This window comes from Ascaphus truei, chromosome 15 (assembly GCF_040206685.1).
Source record: "Ascaphus truei isolate aAscTru1 chromosome 15, aAscTru1.hap1, whole genome shotgun sequence".
NCBI classification, from domain to species: domain Eukaryota; kingdom Metazoa; phylum Chordata; class Amphibia; order Anura; family Ascaphidae; genus Ascaphus; species Ascaphus truei.
Window position 1 is genome coordinate 33027564 of NC_134497.1, and position 21304 is coordinate 33048867.

General features: G+C 43.8%; 3 protein-coding genes across 6 annotated transcripts in view; all 3 read right to left on the minus strand.

The window, feature by feature from the left end:
* Window positions 1-21304, minus strand: part of LOC142466795 (uncharacterized) — a 394879-nt gene that overhangs the window by 327469 nt on the left and 46106 nt on the right. The window lies entirely within an intron of this gene.
* LOC142466797 (uncharacterized) overlaps window positions 1-21304 on the minus strand; it is a 369751-nt gene that overhangs the window by 229444 nt on the left and 119003 nt on the right. The gene's annotated exons all lie outside the window — the stretch shown is intronic.
* Window positions 6768-19520, minus strand: LOC142466786 (uncharacterized). 4 transcript variants are annotated; one of them, XM_075572200.1, is made up of 4 exons: window positions 19423-19520; window positions 16094-16228; window positions 15693-15877; window positions 6768-10103 (listed from the first exon to the last, which is right to left on the minus strand). In XM_075572200.1, the coding sequence occupies exon 4, from the start codon at window positions 9993-9995 to the stop codon at window positions 7809-7811; it is 2187 nt and encodes a 728-aa protein (XP_075428315.1). In that variant the 5' UTR covers window positions 9996-10103; window positions 15693-15877; window positions 16094-16228; window positions 19423-19520; the 3' UTR covers window positions 6768-7808. The 4 variants fall into 4 exon arrangements, with proteins under 4 accessions (XP_075428315.1, XP_075428318.1, XP_075428316.1 ...); XM_075572203.1 differs by having other exon boundaries at window positions 15685-15877; XM_075572201.1 differs by having other exon boundaries at window positions 16094-17312.

The following is a 21304-nucleotide window of genomic DNA, read 5'->3' on the forward strand; positions in this document are numbered from 1 at the left end:
CTCCTAGAAAGAGGTAAAGATCTAGGTATCTTAACGGAACAAGAATATAAATTTCTGTTTAATGAAATACCACAACTTCCGATTTTTTATATACTACCTAAGACACATAAATGTTTAATATATCCCACGGGTAGACCAATTATCTCCAGAATAAACTCCTTAACCTCCAACTTGTCAGCTTACATTGAAACTTTTTTACAGGGCTATGTTAAAACTCTTAAGTCATACCTAAAAGATACAACAGAAATACTTTTACTTTTGGATACTATAGTGTGGAAGGAAGATTTTATTATGGCTACTATAGATGTATCATCCTTATACACTTCCATCCTACATAATTCCAGCATTTAGTATTCACACATTGTCTTTCCCAGCAGCTGGCTCCAAATAAGCTCTAGTGGCACTGAGATAGAAAGACTCACGGTTTGGATGAAGTGGGCAATATCGTGGCTTGATGATCCGTGTCGCTCGTTGATCCGTCAGACCTCTGGTGAATGATGTACTCACTCTGTCTGGTGTAAGCTGTAAAATCAGCGTGCAGAGCCGTGGCTCTGCGATGCAATGTGGATCTTCCTGCCGCCAACCCTCCTGCAAACGCTCCGTCGCAGTGGGCGGTCACGTGACCGGCGGCTATGATGTCACTCCAGATCGACGGAACACAGCGTGGGATCGTGATGAAAGATTCAGGAACAGCAGCAACCCGGCGTGCTTGCAGCAAACAGCAATGTAGAGGAATACTCCCATGGGGGGGCAAAGCAGCAGCACAGCAGAAATTAATAGAAGAAGGCTGATGGGGCTAACTAAAAAAAGACTTTATTGAAACAGCGTGCCAATGGGTCCTCTGACGCATTTCAGCCCGTGGGGCCTTTGTCAGCTTCTTTGTCAAAGAGCCCCACGGGCTGAAACGCCTCAGAGGACCCGTTAGCACGCTGTTTCAATAAAGTCTTATTTTAGTTAGCCCCATCAGCCTTCTTCTATTCATTTCTGCTGTGCTGCTGCTTTGCCCCCCCATGGGAGGATTCCTCTGCAGGACACACAAGTCCAATTTATTATAGATGCCATTTTATTTATACTGGGAAAAAAATTCTTTCTATTTGAAGATGTGTATTATATTCAGAAATGTGGCACCACCATGGGGAGGAGGTTCGCCCCCAGTTATGCCAATCTCTTTATGGGATATTGGGAGGAGAATAACATCTGGTCCAATGGCATTCTAGGGGCGGGCGTTGTCCTATGGCGGCGCTACATTGACGATATCATCCTTATTTGGCAAGGTGAGCAACAAGATCTAGATATGTTTCTTGCAAACATGAATATTAATACTTTTAACTTAAAATTTACATCTTCAACTAGTAGAATATCATTAAACTTTTTGGACATAAATATATAGAAGAGGGGGTTTTGAAAACGAGATCCTACTTTAAAGACGTAGATAGTAACACCTATATCCTCCGTTCTAGCTGCCATAATTACCTATGGATGGACAATGTCCCATATAATCAATATAGGAGGATGCGCAGGAACTGTACGGATGACGCAATATTCGAAGAACAATGCAAAATATTGGAATCACGTTTTATTGAGAAAAAAATATGATAGAGACATTCTGGACACAGCGTTAACTATGGTTAAAACTCTAAATAGAAAGGCGCTGATTGAACCTAAACATGGACCATCAAATAAAAATAATCATTTTGACACTGCTTTTTTAACAACTTTGAATAGGGAATCAAAGAATATTAGTAAAATAATACGCAAACATTGGCACATCCTGATGCAATCCTGAAAAATGAAATCCCAGAAAATCCAAAAATGATATTCAAAAAAGCGCAAAATCTGAAAGATATCATTGCCCTAAGTGCTATAAAAAGGTTAGATACCATTAAAAAAGGATGGTTTCAGAAACTTGAGGGCTTTTATGGCTGTTCCACGTGTAAAGCCTGTGAATATAAACAGTTGGATAAAAAGAACTTTAAAGGCAATAACAGGAAGGAAGATTTCAGGATAAAACAATATATGAATTGTTACACAGAGTATGTAATTTACGTATTAGAATGTCCCTGTGGGCTACAATATGTGGGCAAAACTAAAAGAGCAATAAAAACCCGCATCATAGAACATCTTAGCAATATCAGACGAGGGCTACTCACACATAGTGTTTCTAAACACTTTGCTAATTACCATAACTCAAGCACAACGGGTTTAAAATTTACTGGTATAGAAAATGTTATGCAACACTGGAGAGGCCGCAGCAGAGAAGTTGATCTAAGTAAACGTGAAATGTTCTGGATTCACAGACTCAACACTCTCATACCCAATGGTCTTAATGCAGACTTTGAATTAACACCATTTAATTGATTTTATACCAGTTTCATTCCTTTATGTCTTCTTCTCTGCTGTGCCCTCTCCCTTGTTCCCTTTACCCTCCTCACTCTATCCCCCTCTTCCCTTACCATTCTTCCTCAACCCCCTCCCATTCTGCCTTCCCTTCCCCTTGTATTTTAGCATCTTATAAGACCATTTGTTGTCTATTGACAGTGATTGATTTATTATTATTATTTTTTTTATGTATACTGATCGATTGTCATTCTCTCTCTCCCATCTCTCTTAATTATCATGAGTTTGATATTTTATGTTATGTATTCATCCTGTGACTGAGTATTTATTATAATCCTATATGTTTTATATCTGTATAGTTTATTTTTGACCACAGGGTCATGTACCTTTAAGAAGGAGGACCTGTGTTACATTTAGCTAATTTAAATAATTAATTGATTATGTATACTACATATGGTGTGTACCCACTGGGGGTGTTACTTGCTCCTGAGGAAGCTGTTGTGAACACAGCGAAACGCGTAGAGCCATCTTTAGAGCCATCTTGAGCTTGCACAGCTGTTGAGAAACTGAAGGTGCCGAGTTTGCTGCTTCTCTTTGCTACCTGCTTCCTTGTTTGCCGTACCGGAAGTCGTCATCCCTTCACCGGTTGTGACGTCACACGCCATCCATCGCGATCCGACGGGGGTCACTTGGAAGTGCAGCAGCAAAGTTTCCATCTTCCAGCGCTCTACTGCCTCAAGAAAAACGCTATGTGTACATGTTTTATGTACGTATTGTGAGTACATTTCTTATATATGTTTTTAACTTACAAATTTGAACTTTCGTTCTACACCATGGTCTCCCCTTGTTTTTCATGATACCCCCACTCGAGTGGGGCTTCTCCTGCATCACCAGCTGTTCGGGTTCCTGCAATTGCGGTTTATCACTTACCTGCTGACCTGCTAAATGCTGATATTACTACCTACTTGGTGTAAGTAGGCACTTAATAGAGCCAAGATTTTTTTAAACTATGTTATTATACTGCACCATTATTTTGTATTTTCTATTTTTGGGGTGTTCCTGATACCATCGCTCCCTTCCAATACCTGTATCTACATTATCTTGAGGGGAATCTGTACATATTCCCCGTGAAGGTTGAGAATTTGTTTTTTGTGGCACCTTACAATTCACTATATATGTGTATTTATCACTTTAATCACTAGCACTGTTGTTTAGCGCCGTTCCAAGTCACTTGGGTTCATCAAGCATTTATACCAACATCCCCCACAACTTGGGTAAAGAGGCCATATTATCACACATCCTGACTCACACTGACTATATACAACCACCTTTGTTTTGCTGCTGAGAGATGTCATTCTCAATAAGAACGATTTCTGATTTGAGCATACTTACTACCTGCAATTAAGGGGCACAGCGATGGCGTCTAACATGGCCCGTGTAATAAAAATGGCGGGGAATATTACGTCTTTTAAAGAAAGGCAGAGGCCCCAAAATAGGCCGTCGCCCAAACAAGGGCTGAGGTGCCTCTGAGGTTTAAGAGTTAAGATGGCCAGCTCCCATCCCTCTCACCACGATGAATTCAAATTTAGCGCATACACCAACGTGGGTGGGAAACACGGAGGGGAGGATTCGAGCAGGCGCGGGGTATTTAAACCCTGTGTCTGCTTGAATCCAACATTAATTTTCTTTTCTTCTTCCTCCCTGCAGGTTACCTGGTTTCCTGAGTCATGGATCACCCCAACGCTGGACAGTCTTCCTCTTCCGACTGCCGGACAGAACAGACGCAAGGAGTGACAGGAGACGGAGCCAGCTCCTGAATTCTCCGGCAGCAGCAGGGACAGAGGAAAAGGTTCACAGGGAAGCTTCGCCCCCAGCCTCACTCCGGTGCCTGCTCTCCCCGGGCTGCAGCACCGGATGGTAAGGGAAGGAGAGCCACGGTGGGGAGAGCAGCGCACCGACCAGCACCAGCAACGATGGCTAACAGAGGTGAGCACCACACCGGAGCCCCCAACAACAACGGAGCAAACAACGGCCCCCTCAGACACAATGGGGCCCCCCCACAGCAGATCCCCTGCATTCCAGGAGTGGGACGAGTGTTGTTTCACCCCCAGCTACCCTCCCCCTCGTCCTCACAGCTGCAGGATTACAGATAGCCTGCCTCCCACCTGCAGAGGGGCAGTGTTGGAGCCAAAGCCATTCCCCTTTTACTCCTTGTCACCATGGCACACAGCACATCACCTGGGCATGTGTTGCCACACACGGGTGGGCTGTTCCCCCCCTCTTCCCACAGCAGCAGTAGTGGCCCCTGCTCCAGTGGCGGCTCCCGCTCCGTCTTTTGCCCCTGTGTCCCCATTGCCACAGGCCACAGGGGGTGACCTGGTCATCCCCTTGTTCAGGCTAACCCCCCCAGCGGATATGCCAGAATCGGGGGCACAGGGAGGCGTCACTGAGCCAGGGACCAGCAACGGGAGCTGTGGAGATCTGTGATCGGTCAGCCGGGTGTCCAGGCTGCAGGATCAGGTGAGAATGATAATTCTGTAATGGAGAGATAGTAATGATGATGATAGTGAGGTGGGGTCGGTTGTCACAGAGCTGGACTGTCAGTCCCAGTGGTCAGACAGTGAGGATAGTGGGAGCGCGAGGGAGAGTACTAAGTCAGACACAAGCATTGGCGCACACAGCAAGGAGACCCCGGGTTTAAAGTGCACGAGGAAATTAGACACGTTAAGCAAGTCAGTCGGCGTAGGAAGGAAAAGGGGCAGAACGCGGATAAACGCAAAGCGTGCCGGGACATGGGGGTAGTTTCCTCCCAAAGTGGTAGGGATACGTATGCAGTCGCATCTAGCTCCCTGTACACACACACACCTGTCCAGGAAAGCCCAGAGAGATATAGTAACAAGGAAATGTGTGGGTATGCAGAAGCTATCAGTAGAGGGGCAAAAAGAGAGGAAGCTTGTGCGGGAGCAGGTGAGAGAGGGTCAGCACGTATAGTGAGAAGCACTGGGAACTGGGTGTTGTGTTTGCCGTGTTCGGTGACTGTCTCCTTACAAAACATCCAAAGCAAGAGCCTAATTTAATGAAATACATGCATGTAATACAGACCACACATTATAAATACGGGGGGTCAGCATGGCAGGAATATGACAAAACGTTTCAGGTAGCGGTGGCAGGGAAATCCAATTTAGAGTTTGGGGGAAAAGACATGGCATTGTGGATGCAACTAGTGAGACAGAGAAAGCAAGCCCCCTTTTCCAAGGGTCCGGGTGGGCGGCCCGGGAGTCAACAACCGAACAAGGGCACAAAGGGGGAATGCTGGGTGTTTAAACGATAAACACTGCGCGCTTGGGGCGGGTTGCAAGTTTAGACGTGGGTAGTCAGTGTGGCCACCCCGCCAAAAAGTGCTACATAGCCCCAGGCAACACCACCCTTGGGAGATGGAAAACCTCTCACGAAGGCCCCAATGCCGTTTAGCCTAAGTGCCTTGAGCTGACAGTTACAGGGGTAACCCGATCGGGAGAAAAAAGGGTTCCTGGTGGAAGGGTTTCAGTGCATACACGCAAAAAAAAGTTTGCAAATACCAGTGGGGCGCATGGCGGACCCAATCACATTCTTCATTTGGGATTTCGGGCATGAGCACACCGACGCTGCACACTGATAGTGAATTGTAAATCCGCCACTGCCCGTGCCCCTCACAGCTAAATGCTTTTCATTCTGGGTTAGAGTTACAAATAAAAAATAAAGTTGGGTGTGTGTCTCCTGGATTCCCATATGAACACCTCCCTTAGCCTGGCAATGCACTTGTGGGGAGGTAACGCCAGTGCATGTGTAACAGGAATCTCTGCCATTGAGGTGTGCAAGTGTAAGCATTAGTGGGAAAGGTGCTTGTTACATCATTACTGCATACGTCATTAATAAAGGGACAATTAACCCTCTCAGGTGCCTTTTCATGTCTACGTGTAACCTGTGAAATAGATGGTCAGCCCTTGCTGCTCTCTAGAGATATTAAAGGAACATGACATACAGTATGTAAAGGCGGCTGCATTTATTTCCCTCACTGGGGACGTTAGTCTGTGTCTGTCCTCCCGCTCAGTATTCACAGGACATTGTAGGACATTTGGTCGCAGCAGTTCTGCCGCGACTCACCCACCACCAGCCACTTTGCCGCTAAGGTAAGTGTCTAAACCCCCTACCCTAAAACCCCTATATCCTAAGCCCCCCTTACCCTAGAACCCCCTACCTTAAATCCTTATCCTAAACCCCCCCACTCTAACCGCCAAAACCACTTCAATTAACCCCATAAACAGTAATAACATTTACATTAGAAGTGGCAAGTGGAGGAGGGTCCGTCTGCGGCCTAACGCCTGCAGAGTAATGGTCGCGGCAAAACTATTCTGGTTCAAAGCTATTTGAGACTATATACCGCTTCAGCATAATGGGAAACACACATTTTATTAGAACCAACAGCATGGAAATATAAAACATTAAGAACAACATTGTTTTTTAAATAAAACAATTAGAATTATACAAATAACCTACATTTAAAAAGTTAGAACTTTTTTATCCTTTTAAAATGATTGTTTTATGCACCATAAACAAAATTCACTTTTCATTGTGATTTAGCGTAACACAGATACACGTGTGCACTTATATGTGAGCGTCTTAGTCGCTGGTTCTCCCCCAAAATGCCTGGCTTTAGATATAGGTCTCTCCCCTGTGTGTGTGTGTCCTCTTGTGTGTGTTCAGGTGGGATAACCGACTAAATCCTTCCCACATTCCCCACATACATGTAGTCTCTCCCCTGTATGTGCCCTTGTGTGTGTGTTCAGGTTGGATGAGTCACTAAATCCCTTCCCACATTTCCCACATACATGCAGTCTCTCCCCTGTATGTGTCCTCTTGTGTGTGTTCAGGCCGAATAACTGACTAAATCCCTTCCCGTATACATGCGGTCTCTCCCGTAAGTCTCTGTGTGTGTTCAGGCTGGATAAGTCACTAAATCACTTCCCACATACATGCGGTCTCTCCCCTGTATGTGTCCTCTTGTGTGTGTTCAGGTGGGATAACTGACTAAATCCCTTCCCACATTCCCCACATACATACGGTCTCTCCCCTGTGTGTGTCCTCTTGCGTCTGATCAGGTGGGTTAACACACTAAATCCCTTCCCACATTCCCCACATACATGCGGTCTCTCCCCTGTGTGTGTTCAGACTGGATAACTCATTAAATCCCTTCCCACATTCCCCACATACATGCGGTCTCTCCCCTGTGTGTGTCCTCTTGTGGGTGTTCAGGCTGGATGAGCCACTAAATCCCTTCCCACATTCCCTACATACATACAATCTCTCCCCTGTGTGTGTCCTCTTGTGTGTGTTCAGGTGGGGTAACCGATTAAATCCCTTCCCACATTCCCCACATACATATGGTCTCTCCCCTGTGTGTGTCCTCTTGTGTGTTCAGGCTGGATACGTCACTAAATCCCATCCCACATTCCCCACATACATGTGGTCTCACCCCTGTGTGTGTCCTCTTGTGTGTTCAGGTTGGATGAGTCACTAAATCCCTTCCCACATTCCCCACATACATGCGGTCTCTCCCCTGTGTGTCTCCTATTGTGTGTGTTCAGGCTGGATAACACACTAAATCCCTTCCCACATTCCCCACATACATACGGTCTCTCCCCTGTGTGTGTCCTCTTGTGTCTGATCAGGTGGGATAACACACTAAATCCCTTCCCACATTCCCCACATTCATGCGGTCTCTCCCCTGTGTGTGTCATCTTGTGTGTGTTCAGGCTGGATAAGTCACAAAATCCCTTCCCACATTCCCCACATACATACGGTCTCTCCCCTGTGTGTGTCCTCTTGTGTGTGTTCAGGTTGGATGAGTCACTAAATCCCTTCCCACATTCCCCACATACATACGGTCTCTCCCCTGTGTGTGTCCTCTTGTGTGTGTTCAGATGGGGTAACCGATTAAATCCCTTCCCACATTCCCCACATACATATGGTCTCTCCCCTGTGTGTATCCTCTTGTGTGTGTTCAGGCTGGATGAGTCACTAAATCCCTTCCCACATTCCCCACATTCATGCGGTCTCTCCCCTGTGTGTGTCCTCTTGTGTGTGTTCAGGTGGGATGTCTGACTAAATCCCTTCCCACATTCCCCACATACATGCGGTCTCTCCCCTGTGTGTGTCCTCTTGTGTGTGTTCAGGCTGGATACGTCACTAAATCCCATCCCACATTCTCCACATACATGCGGTCTCTCCCCTGTATGTGTCCTCTTGTGTGTGTTCAGGTGGGATATCTGACTAAATCCCTTCCCACATTCCCCACATACATACGGTCTCTCCCCTGTGTGTGTCCTCTTGTGTGTGTTCAGGTTGGATGAGTCACTAAATCCCTTCCCACATTCCCCACATACATGCGGTCTCTCCCCTGTGTGTCTCCTATTGTGTGTGTTCAGGCTGGATAACACATTAAATCCCTTCCCACATTCCCCACATACATACGGTCTCTCCCCTGTGTGTGTCCTCTTGTGTCTGATCAGGTGGGATAACACACTAAATCCCTTCCCACATTCCCCACATTCATGCGGTCTCTCCCCTGTGTGTGTCATCTTGTGTGTGTTCAGGCTGGATAAGTCACAAAATCCCTTCCCACATTCCCCACATACATACGGTCTCTCCCCTGTATGTGTCCTCTTGTGTGTGTTCAGGTTGGATGAGTCACTAAATCCCTTCCCACATTCCCCACATACATACGGTCTCTCCCCTGTGTGTGTCCTCTTGTGTGTGTTCAGATGGGGTAACCGATTAAATCCCTTCCCACATTCCCCACATACATATGGTCTCTCCCCTGTGTGTATCCTCTTGTGTGTGTTCAGGCTGGATGAGTCACTAAATCCCTTCCCACATTCCCCACATTCATGCGGTCTCTCCCCTGTGTGTGTCCTCTTGTGTGTGTTCAGGTGGGATGTCTGACTAAATCCCTTCCCACATTCCCCACATACATGCGGTCTCTCCCCTGTGTGTGTCCTCTTGTGTGTGTTCAGGCTGGATACGTCACTAAATCCCATCCCACATTCTCCACATACATGCGGTCTCTCCCCTGTATGTGTCCTCTTGTGTGTGTTCAGGTGGGATATCTGACTAAATCCCTTCCCACATTCCCCACATACATGCGGTCTCTCCCCTGTGTGTGTCCTCTTGTGTGTGTTCAGGTTGGATGAGTCACTAAATCCCTTCCCACATTCCCCACATACATGCGGTCTCTCCCCTGTGTGTCTCCTATTGTGTGTATTCAGGCTGGATAACACACTAAATCCCTTCCCACATTCCCCACATACATACGGTCTCTCCCCTGTGTGTGTTCTCTTGTGTCTGATCAGATGGGATAACACACTAAATCCCTTCCCACATTCCCCACATACATGCGGTCTCTTCCCTCCGTGTGTCCTTTTCTGTAAGTTCTGGTCTGATAACCAAGTCAGACACTTCCCACTTTCTCCAAGATCTTTTCCTGTGGCAACTGCTAATATATATATTTTGGAATGAGAAGCAGTTATATTGTTTATTAATTGCCTTGTCTGGTTGAAAGATGCATTTTCGATCATATGTATTGGAATGTTGCAAGATTGTTCTGTCCTCATCGTTTCCATATACTCAATTTGGGTGTTTAAACTTCAGATGTTTGAGGAGGTAATCCTGACTGCTAAAAGCAAACTTGCAGGGTTGACATGGGTGGATTATTGGAGCTTGTCTTTGTACTAGACGAGACCAAAAAAATACATAATTTGAAAATTAGATGAAATTAGGCATTTGTTATCTAAAACTGTGTGTGTGCCAAGCACGTGCATTTTAAGTGAAACTTTTGTCCTTTGTCATTGTTTTGTCACAGAAATTGTATTTGTGATGGTGATGTTTTTATTTAAAATCCAAACACAATTTAAGTTTTTAAATTTAAGGTTAAGTATTTAAGGTTGGAGGAGATTTTAAACTAGAATGGAGGGGGGAGGGGAATGAAACAGATAATGAACTAAAAGGAATAGATGAGGATACAAGGTGGTATGGAGGAAGAATGGGGGCAAGTGCAAGTTTGACAACCAGTGAGATACCCATAGTAAATAAAGATAATACTAGAAAACTTCTAAAGACTAAACCAAGTGGGAGCAGAAAGGAAGGAGCAGATAAGATAATAGTACAGGCTGAAAAAAAACTTAAATGCATGCTTGCTAATGCAAGAAGCCTGACAGATAAAATGGGGGAGCTTGAATTAATAGCTACAAGGGAGCAGTATGATATCATAGGCATTACTGAAACATGGTGGGATGAAACTCATGACTGGACAGTTAATTTAAAGGGGTATTCTCTTTTTCGGAAGGATCGAACAAATAGAAGGGGAGGTGGAGTATGTCTATATGTTAAACCAGATCTAAAACCTATTATAAGGGATGATGTCTATGAAGGGAATGATGAAAATGTAGAGACCTTGTGGATAGAAATTAGCAGTAGAGGTAAAAGTATAAAGAAAATGTTTGTGGGAATATGCTATAAACCGCCAAATATCTGTGAGATTGAGGAAGCTAAAATACTTTTGCAAATGGAGAAGGCATCAAAACTGGGTCATGTTTGCATAATGGGGGATTTTAATTATCCAGACATAGACTGGGGCAATGAGATTAGCATTACAACAAAAGGAAACAGGTTTTTGGGGGGTGCTTAAAGATAATTATATGACCCAAATTATTGAGGAACCAACCAGGAGAGGGGCAGTTCTGGATTTGGTCATATCAAACAATGTAGAAGTAATACCAAATATTCAAGTCCTGGAACATTTGGGTAATAGTGATCATAACATGGTCTCATTTGAAATAAATTATCAAAAACAGATTACTTGGGTTCAACAAAGACTTTAAACTTTAGAAAGGCAGATTTTAATAAACTGAGGTCTAATCTAGTAGTAATACAATGGGATGATGTTTTTGCAGGGAAAAATGTAGAAGATAAATGGGCAGTCTTTAAAACATTGTTAGAAAAGCACACTTATCAGTGTATACCCTTGGGTAATAAGTATAAAAGAAATAAGTCAAAACCAATGTGGCTAAATAAACAGGTCGGGGAGGAAATGGACAAGAAGAGGAAGGCGTTTAGATTCTTTAAGTCAGAAGGGACAGAGACATCGTATCAGAATTATAAGGAATGTAACAAAAATTGCAAAAGGGCAATTAAATTAGCAAAAATGGATAATGAAAAAAAGATTGCAATAGAAAGTAAGGTCAACCCTAAAAAGTTCTTTAAGTACCTTAATAACAAAAAAACGAGAAAAGAAAATATAGGACCCTTTCAGTGTGAGATGGGTAGGCAGATTATTGGAGATAAGGAAAAAGCAGAGGTATTAAACAAATTCTTTGCCTCTGTGTTTACCAGGGAAGAATCAAGTTCAATAGTAGCGCCACAGGAGGAAGCCACAAACTCCATATTAATGACCAATTGGTTAACTGAGGAAGACGTTCATAAGCGACTTGAAAAAATTAAAGTAAATAAGGCACCTGGCCCCGATGGCATACATCCAAGAGTTCTCAAGGAGTTAAGCTCAGTAATAGCAAAACCATTATATTTAATATTCAAGGACTCCATTTCCACAGGCTCAGTACCACAAGATTGGCGTAAAGCAGATGTGGTGCCTATATTTAAAAAGGGAGCTAGATCACACCCGGAGAATTACAGACCTGTAAGCCTGACTTCAATAGTAGGGAAACTACTTGAAGGTTTAATACGGGATAATATTCAGGAATACCTAATGGAAAACAAAATTATTAGTAATTGTCAGCATGGATTTAGGAAGGATAGATCTTGCCAAACTAACCTTATTTGTTTCTTTGAGGAGGTAAGTAGGAATTTAGACCAGGGTAATGCAGTTGATGTGGTCTACTTAGATTTTGCAAAGGCTTTTGATACGGTTTCACACAAGAGGTTGGTGTACAAAATAAAGAAAATTGGACTCAGTAATAATATATGCACCTGGATTGAAAACTGGTTAAAGGACAGACAACAGAGGGTTGTCATAAATGGAACTTTTTCAGGTTGGGCTAAAGTCGTGAGTGGAGTACCTCAAGGATCGGTACTGGGACCCCTGCTTTTTAACTTGTTTATTAATGACCTTGAGGTTGGGATCGAGAGCAAAGTCTCCATCTTTGCTGATGATACTAAATTGTGTAAGGTAATAGAATCAGAGCAGGATGTAATTTCTCTTCAGAAGGACTTGGAGAGACTGGAAACGTGGGCAGGTAAATGGCAAATGAGGTTTAATACAGATAAATGTAAGGTTATGCATTTGGGATGCAAGAATAAAAGGGCGACTTACAAATTAAATGGAGATATATTGGGGGAATCCTTGATGGAGAAGGATTTAGGAGTGCTTGTAGACAGCAGGCTTAGCAATAGTGCCCAATGTCATGGGCACAGTAGCTGCAAAGTCAAACAAGATCTTATCTTGCATCAAACGGGCAATGGATGGAAGGGAAGTAAGCATAATTATGCCTCTTTACAAAGCATTAGTAAGACCACACCTTGAATATGGAGTACAATTTTGGGCACCAATCCTAAGAAAAGACATTATGGAACTAGAGAGAGTGCAGAGAAGAGCCACCAAATTAATAAAGGGGATGGACATTCTAACTTATGAGGAGAGGCTAGCTAAATTAGATTTATTTACATTAGAAAAGAGGCGTCTAAGAGGGGATATGATAACTATATACAAATATATTCAGGGACAATACAAGGAGCTTTCAAAAGAACTATTCATCCCACGGGCAGTACAAAGGACTCGGGCCATCCCTTAAGGTTGGAGGAAAGGAAATTTCACCAGCAACAAAGGAAAGGGTTCTTTACAGTAAGGGCAGTTAAAATGTAGAATTCATTACCCATGGAGACTATGATGGCAGATACAATAGATTTGTTCAAAAAAAGGTTGGACATCTTTTTAGATGGGAAAGGTATACAGGGATATACCAAATAAGTATACATGGGAAGGTTGTTGATCCAGGGATTAATCCGATTGCCAATTCTTGGAGTCAGGAAGGAATTAATTTTTCCCCTTAATGGGGTTTTTTGTTTGCCTTCCTCTCGATCAATAAGTAAGTATAGATATAGAATAAAGTATCTGTAGTCTAAATTTAGCATAGGTTGAAATTGATGGACGTACGTCTTTTTTCAACCTCATCTACTATGTAACTATGTAACCCTTCCTTTTACCTCTGTAAGAGGGGAAGATCCATTATAGGTCTTGTTCCTGCAGCAAATTAAATGACCTCCCAAGTTAAAAAGGTGAAGGAGGAGGAGTGAGCTCTGGGGGGAGGTGCCACAGCCTCCAATTGACTGCTACCAGTCAGACATTGATTAACACACATTCTCAGCTAGCTCAAACTCCCACACCCACCACATGATGAATATATATTTATGTCAACCAGAGAGCTCCTCCTTTACCTTTTTAAATTGGGAGGTCATTTCATTTGCTGCAGGAACAAGACCTATAATGGTTCTTCCCCTCTTACAGAGGTAAAAGGATGGGTTCACAGTGTAGTATAGTGTAGGACCTGCATTAATTTGGTTATACCTTGACGTTGGTATGCAGGCTTATAACGCCTTTGCCCAAAGGGTTAACTAAATAACCAGTGTTCGACAAACCTATACATTTGCTCGCCCCGGGCGAGTGGATTTAAGCCCCGGGCGAGTAAATATTGGCCCAAGCAGCACACTTTTGGTACTAGGTGGCGAGTAGATTTTTTTGTGTGGCGAGTAGATTTTTGGGTGATTTGTCAACCACTGTAAATAACCAAGTATTTAATATTGTTCATCATACATGTTTTGTCAATTGGATGTAGCATTGGGCACCCCCTGTCTCTTGTTGTATACCATTGCACGCTCAGTAGCTCTTTGGTTGACATAAATATATATTCATCATGTGGTGGGTGTGGGAGTTTGAGCTTGCTGGGAATCTGTGTTAATCATTGCCTTATATGTATAAGGCTTTGTTTGTGTTTCTGATTTAATCTATCACTACACTTCACATATTATTGTTTATTTAGCATAAGCGCTTTTTGCACCATCTTTTGTCCCTTCCGGAGGTGATAGGGGTTAAACCCTTAATTACCTTAGCGACTAGAATGGCAATGTTTTACTGGCCACTAACGGGGTCAAAAGGGTTAGGTTAAGGTTTTTTTTTTAAATAAAGTATTAACACATTTGGTGCTTGTGGTATACCTTGGTAACTAACCACGGGCATGAAACGGGTTAATGTTATTTTGATCATGGGTTTCTGTAATAATAGACATTACAGAAGCCTATGATATAAATATAAACCCAATGCGATATGTAACACATTAACGGTTACGTTAATTCCCATATCGCGAGATTAGCCCAAATATCGCACACAGTAAATTATTACCACAATCTTGATATATACCACCTTAAAAGTGTGGTAATATCAACCGTTAGTTTATTTCCCCGGGCAGGGCCACCAACAAGGGGGGTTTGTCGGGGTTGGCGTCCAGGGCTCGGTGAGTCAGGGGGCCCACCCGCGACAATTTGGGGGGACAAAGCATAATGGCTACCGGTTGCGGCTGGGCCCCGTCTCTGCATAAGATGCAGGCCTACCTGTCGCAGCCTCTGACGTCAGCGCGCAGGACCCCTGACGTCAGAGCGCCCAAGATTCCAGGGCGCGCTGACTGGAAGCTCGGTGTGCAACACAGTGAGGAGGCCTACATCTGATGCCGGTGGTGGCCGGGTCGCGACTCTCCGCCCATCCCCGCAGCCACCGCCTATCCCGACCATCCCCAAGGTATGTCTACTTTTTTTAGGGGGGAGTGGGTGTTGGTTTAGCTCATCTTGCCTATGTATATAATGGGCAGTATATTGGCCATTATAAACATAGGAAAGACAGGGCTAACGCCAGCCTAGGGTAGGTGATACAATATTTGAGGTATTTCTGCCGTTCATCCCGTTCCGATAAATATCGGAACTTGATGTATGGCAGTTTTTATTTGAAAATATGATATTATGCCTGTTTTGTATCGGATCTGATGCTTTTAACGGGTCCGATAAAAAGTGCTTTATTTATGCGCTGCAACGCTGATTCATTGTACGATAAAATAAGGCGCTTTTTTATGGGCGGTAATACGGCATTTTTGGTTACCGCAGATTGATGTATCTGGCCCTTTCACTCAAGTCAGGTTATGTGATGTTAAGTACTAGTTGAGCTGTAATGGTGTATGCAGATCTATCACTATATGCAGTTTAACATCAGTAATAAGACAATAGAGATGTAAAAACCACACAGCACACATATACCTGGTTACCTTGTGCTGGCGCGTTACTATTCCACAGCGTGCCCTCTTGATACCAAGCTCTTTCCCATATTCATCTCCAGACCAGGAGCTCTGTGTGTGGGGGGAGGTCTGTGCTGGTTCTGTAGTAGATTTTCCTGTGGTACTTGAACGCCTTAAGGTTCTGTTCTTCCTCGTTTCTCGCACAATTTACCAACCTAAAATTGGGACAGTTGGTGAGGTCTCAAAGTAATGTCTATTTTATAAAGGAAGAGCTGAAAAAACATACAAGTTGTTAATAATATGACTTGTCTTTTCTTTCTTCTCTACAGCATTTGAGGTGATCAGAAGTTAATGGAGAGCAATATATATACCAGCGGTGCGCAAACGTTTCTGTTTTGCCCCGCCCCCTGCTCGCAGCCCCCTTCCCTTACCGGCTCGGAGCTATGCGGCTTCATATGACGTCATCACATCACCTGGCGCCGCCAGGCAGTCAGACGCGCGTGCAGCAGTAACCACTGGGGCTGTAGCCTAAGGCTACATACGGGCAGTAATGGTGCTGAACAAGGCTGTGAGGAGAAGACAGGAGTGAGGGGAGAGGTTCAAAGAGCTGCTGTGATCACATGCTCATTGCCATTTACTTGAGTGGCTGTTAAAGTGCAATTGAGGCTATTGCACTTTAGTGAATCTGGTGTTAGGTAAACAGAGGAGGCAAAGTGAATAAGGAAAAATAACCACCTGCAGATCAGAACTTGGGAGGCAAATAAAGGGTGTGGGAGGAAGGGGGATACAGAACACAAACAGCAATAGAAACACAGTAAGAGAAACCATGTGAGACGGGTAACTCTTCTTTAGAGGGGTAAAGGGGAAATAATTTGACTAGCTGTTTGGGGGATAAAATAATTACACACAAATAATCACCTAGGATTATAAATAGCCCCCTATAGCTGCACTCTAGGTAGGTGACCAAATTTAGTATATTGTCAACTTATAGATGGCTAAACAATTGCCTAATCCTTAAATAGGATGCACCGCAAAAAGGTCACACTCAAATGAAAATAACAAATACTTTAATAGAATGCTATAAAAACGACGAGACACTATAAAAATGCACAACAGTGCATAGATAAAATCCCCAAATGTGTGGTGTCACGGTGCAGAAATATGAACAAAATGTGTTAAAAAAATATAGCTAATGGCAAATCGAAAGCTATATTAAGGCTGCACAGTCTCATACACACGTGTGGTAAACCAAGATAATGCTGTGATAATGAACAGCGCAGGGTAGGGCATAAAGGAGCTCAATGCAAACAAAATATGGTCTAGTGTATAGCATATAACCTCCTGCATGTGGTGATAAATAACAGCTATAACTAGGGCTCTGTGACGTGTCTAGAGCAACTTAATCAGAAGTTATGCTGTAAATGCAGGGTCCCACACACTCATATGTGGTAACAGACCAAGATGTCGCATAAATAGAAGACCCCATAGGATATGGCCTAAAAAAGAGCCCAGTGTGGTAGTATACGACCTGATATAGAACTCCTGCAAGTAGTGGTATTAGCAGCCGAAGCTCCATGTAATCTCTGGAGCAGCCGTGACTCCAAACACAAGCCGCGCATGCGTCAATGTGATGACGCCATCGACGTGCCCCTTGTGTATATATATTGGGGGATAAAATAAAATGAATATTTCTGTAACTTCAGTAGTTTCTGGGTTTTTTGCAAGGATTTGGAAAGACAATAAGTGATGGTAATTGTCACAGAGTAATAGGCTGGAGAATATAGATTTGGCATTAGCTGCCCAGTAAACTAGGTAAAGAGTATAGGTGACAGCAACCAAAGTTATCCATAATGTCAACAGCTGCCTCTGGTTAAATAAGGCTTTGAAAAAAATCCTAAAAAACGGGGAAAGACTTGTGTGGGGTGAGAGGAAAATGAGTGTTTTAGATAGCTAGCAAGGAGAAAAGGCTGATTGTACAAACTCTTATGAGTTTGTAATCTCAGGATTTATTTAAAACTGAAGCAGAGTAGGAAAATGGTATTTAAAGGAGCAGTCCCTCCTATGAAGAACGTGAATCAACAACAATGGCATATTTAATAGGTTAAATGTAACAAATTGTCAAGTTAAAAAACCTGTTTAGTAAATAAAAAAACGTAACATTTCCATAGAAAACAAAGTAATTATAATGCCCTCATTAGTCAAACACATAAATGTTCCTGGGGAAATACAGAACAAGATTTGTTTCACAATACACAAATAAGTAAAACAGTTATTTTAACCCTTTGAATGACAGAGGGGTCACATGATCGCTCCCACATGACAGAACGCACGGGGAGACCCCCTCCCTTCTATCCCACCTAGAGATAGATCCGTCCTGCTCTGCACAGGAGTACAGAATGACATCTCCCCTAGGAAAACCAGCAGGATTATTATGACACAGCAATTACATCATGGGGCCAGATGCAGTGACATAGCAGCTACATCAAAAGGGCACCCAAAGGGTTAAATGGTGATTTCATCCTTTTCAAGGAAGTCATGTACTCCAACTGATTTCATGTTTTCCTGCCACCAGGTTGAATTTAAAGCAGCAGTTCAAGCCGCCTTTAAAAAATAAATAAAATATATGTTCCCCTTCGATATGCGCATCAATGCAATGCAAACACCGACACGTGATTAGCTAACTTGCTGATCGATCCGACGAAGATTCGGCTCGAGGTGTCACTAAATCTCTGTGTAATGCAGTGGAGCATATATTTATATTCATATGTGTTCCACAGACGTGTGCTCGCTCCCGAGCCCTGGTCCTGTCTCATGGGGCTACTCCAGAATTTCCCTGTCGAAATAAGTATTGTGACTTGAACTAAACTGGTTCCTGGGGTAAGGTCAGCCCCTACTATTAATCCAGATATATGCGGGTGGATATACCAGAGACACAGGTTTAAACCTCTGTCACTCTGGCCCACGACTGCTATCGATTCTACTATTCTGTTTATCCCACTTAAGTCTACTCAATTATTATTAATAAGCTACAAGATAACACTTATGATCTAGCCTATCTGTAATTTGACGCCGAGTCCTTGTAGAGGAGGAGCGCAAAGGCTGCGGCTCCCCGGTAGGGAAACGCAGCTCAAGACGTTTGCTCACCCGTTTTAATCTATATATCCCTAAGGGTTTGTAGTTTGACTTGTTATCTTATGCCCAGATAAATGTGTAATAATGCAGCTTTTGACTGTAAGCTCATAACATTGAACCATCTTTTAACTTGCTCCTTTTCAGCTTTAACCCCTTTGTTTTGGAAAAAAAATCATCTAAGAAAGAAAATATCAGCATGGCAGCTCCCAGCTCTTCAGACTAATTTATAGTCATTAAATATCCTTTATGGCACCAATATAGTGCACACATGTTGCTTCAATTTACTGTCACTTAAGTGTAACTTATGCAATTTGACTTCTCCACAGTTCAGTAAGTGTGCTGAGCTGTCCCTGTGTGACTTTTGTTATTGGTTTGCCTGGTTGCTTGGTGACGTCATACTGCGCTGCCAAGAGACGTCAGACATCAACCAGGAAGTACTGAGGCTGCAGTGGCTGCAAACACAGGTGATGGGTATGAGGGGATTGTGTACCCCCTAGGGGTATATATACTTGTTAGTGTCACTATTGCAGTAAGGTGTATGGTCTGAGGAGAGGACGTGTCTGTCCTGAAACGCCACGTGTTTGCATATACCTGCTCTGATGCTTTGAATACAAAGTAAGTTACTTACAGAAAAGGCTCCTGTGTGCTTCCTCCACCACTTTATTTCTTCATCTTCTCTTTCCCGGAAGTGGAGACACTGACTACATCCAGGTCAGAGCTGGGTCCTACTGCGCATGCTCACACTAAGGGAATCATGGGAGTTGTAGTTTTTAGACTGCAAAACGGATCACGTGTCACATACTGTGCAGATTAGAAACAAGACAGTAACATTTCCCAGGCACTGTGCTAGGGAAAGATAGTTTCTTCTGCATGTAGATGTATATACTCCTCTTTGTCCTTAATATATTCCAGTGAAGCTGCTTCAGTTCCTCCCTTTTGACCAATGTTGATATGAAGGAGGTAACCTGGATATTGTATTGTATGTCTTTATTTATATAGCGCCATAAATGTACATAGCGCTTCAAAGTAGTAATACATGTAATCATATAAATAAAAATATAAATAACAGTTCATGGGAATAACTGCTTCTGACATAAAAGTAACATTAAGGAAGAGGAGTCCCTGCTCTGAGGAGCTTACAATCTAATTGGTAGGTAGGGGAACGTATAGAGACCGTAGGAGGGAATTCTAGTAAGCGCGTCTGCAGGGGGCCAAGCTTTATGTATCATGTGTCCAGGATTATGCACAGTGCTATTCATGTGCTTCTTTAAGCAAATGTGTCTTAAGGTGGATAGAGAGGATGCTAGTCAGGTATTGAGGGGAAGGGCATTCCAGAGGTGCGGGGCAGTCAGTGAGAAAGGTTTAAGGCGGGAGAGGGCTTTAGATACAAAGGGGGTAGAAAGAAAACATCCTTGGATATGACATAACCCCTGAGGCTGTAATACAACTAAGGCTGACATCACCAACTCCAAGCATGAGCGTTGGACTCTCCTGCAAGTTTTCCGGTACGCAGGGGGAGGGGGGAGGGGGGAGGGGGGGGGCTTGGCCTAAAGAGTGACTGGTGCTGACCCCTCAGTCAATTTAATCTGTCTCAGCAAGCTCCCAGAGCGTGCCTGGACAGACCTAAATTGATTGTGCTGCACGCGTAGTGTGGTCAGCAGCAGCGTGGATGCAGCCTTAAGTGACACACACACACACACACATTCTTAGGGTAAAACACAATCACAAGTCCATCCAGCTCTGGTTTAAGTGCTTTATTTTCTTTGTCCCTCCAGCAGACAAAATCAAGACAAAAAGAATCAAAAATAAATCCTTGCTCTGAGCATTAACTAGACCAGGGGTGCGCAAACTTCTGCAGCTGTGCCCCCGGCAGCCGCAGCATTCGCGCCCCCTCTCTCGAATGATGCCACAGGTCATGGGACGTCACGTGACCCCGCCGTGTCATTTGACACGCGTTGGCAAAGTCCCAGCCGAGAGCAGGTAAGTGAGTTACAGAGGCCTCATACCTCCCCCGGCATTTAATTTAAATGCCGTGGGGAAGAGCGCGTGGCCTCTGTAACCACTGTGCCCCCCCTAAAAATTCTCAATCCCCTTCTGGGGGACCTGCCCCCCTAGTTTGCGCACCACTGAACTAGACCGCAATTCTCTAGCTATCTTTGGGTGGCTTCCCTACTTACCAATCAATAAAACACAGATATAAACAAAACCTGTTGCAGGCCAGTGCCTGTCTGTAGCATCCAGATCTCTTAGCTGGAATAAGGGAGGGGAAAACTGATTAAGCCTGGCCTTTCTTAAACTCTAATTAAGGTCAGGTGATCTGCACCTGGCTGTGCTTGCAGAATCTCCACTGGATCTTTAACCCTTACTAGGGTCAGCTATAGTTTGCCAAAGCAGGAGGTACCTCCCCTCTACAATTTTACCACCTTTCCTCTCAGATATCCCCCCCAAGCTCATTCCTACTTGGTGAGCAACCATTGACATCACCCTGAACAGCCCAACAGTATTTCCCT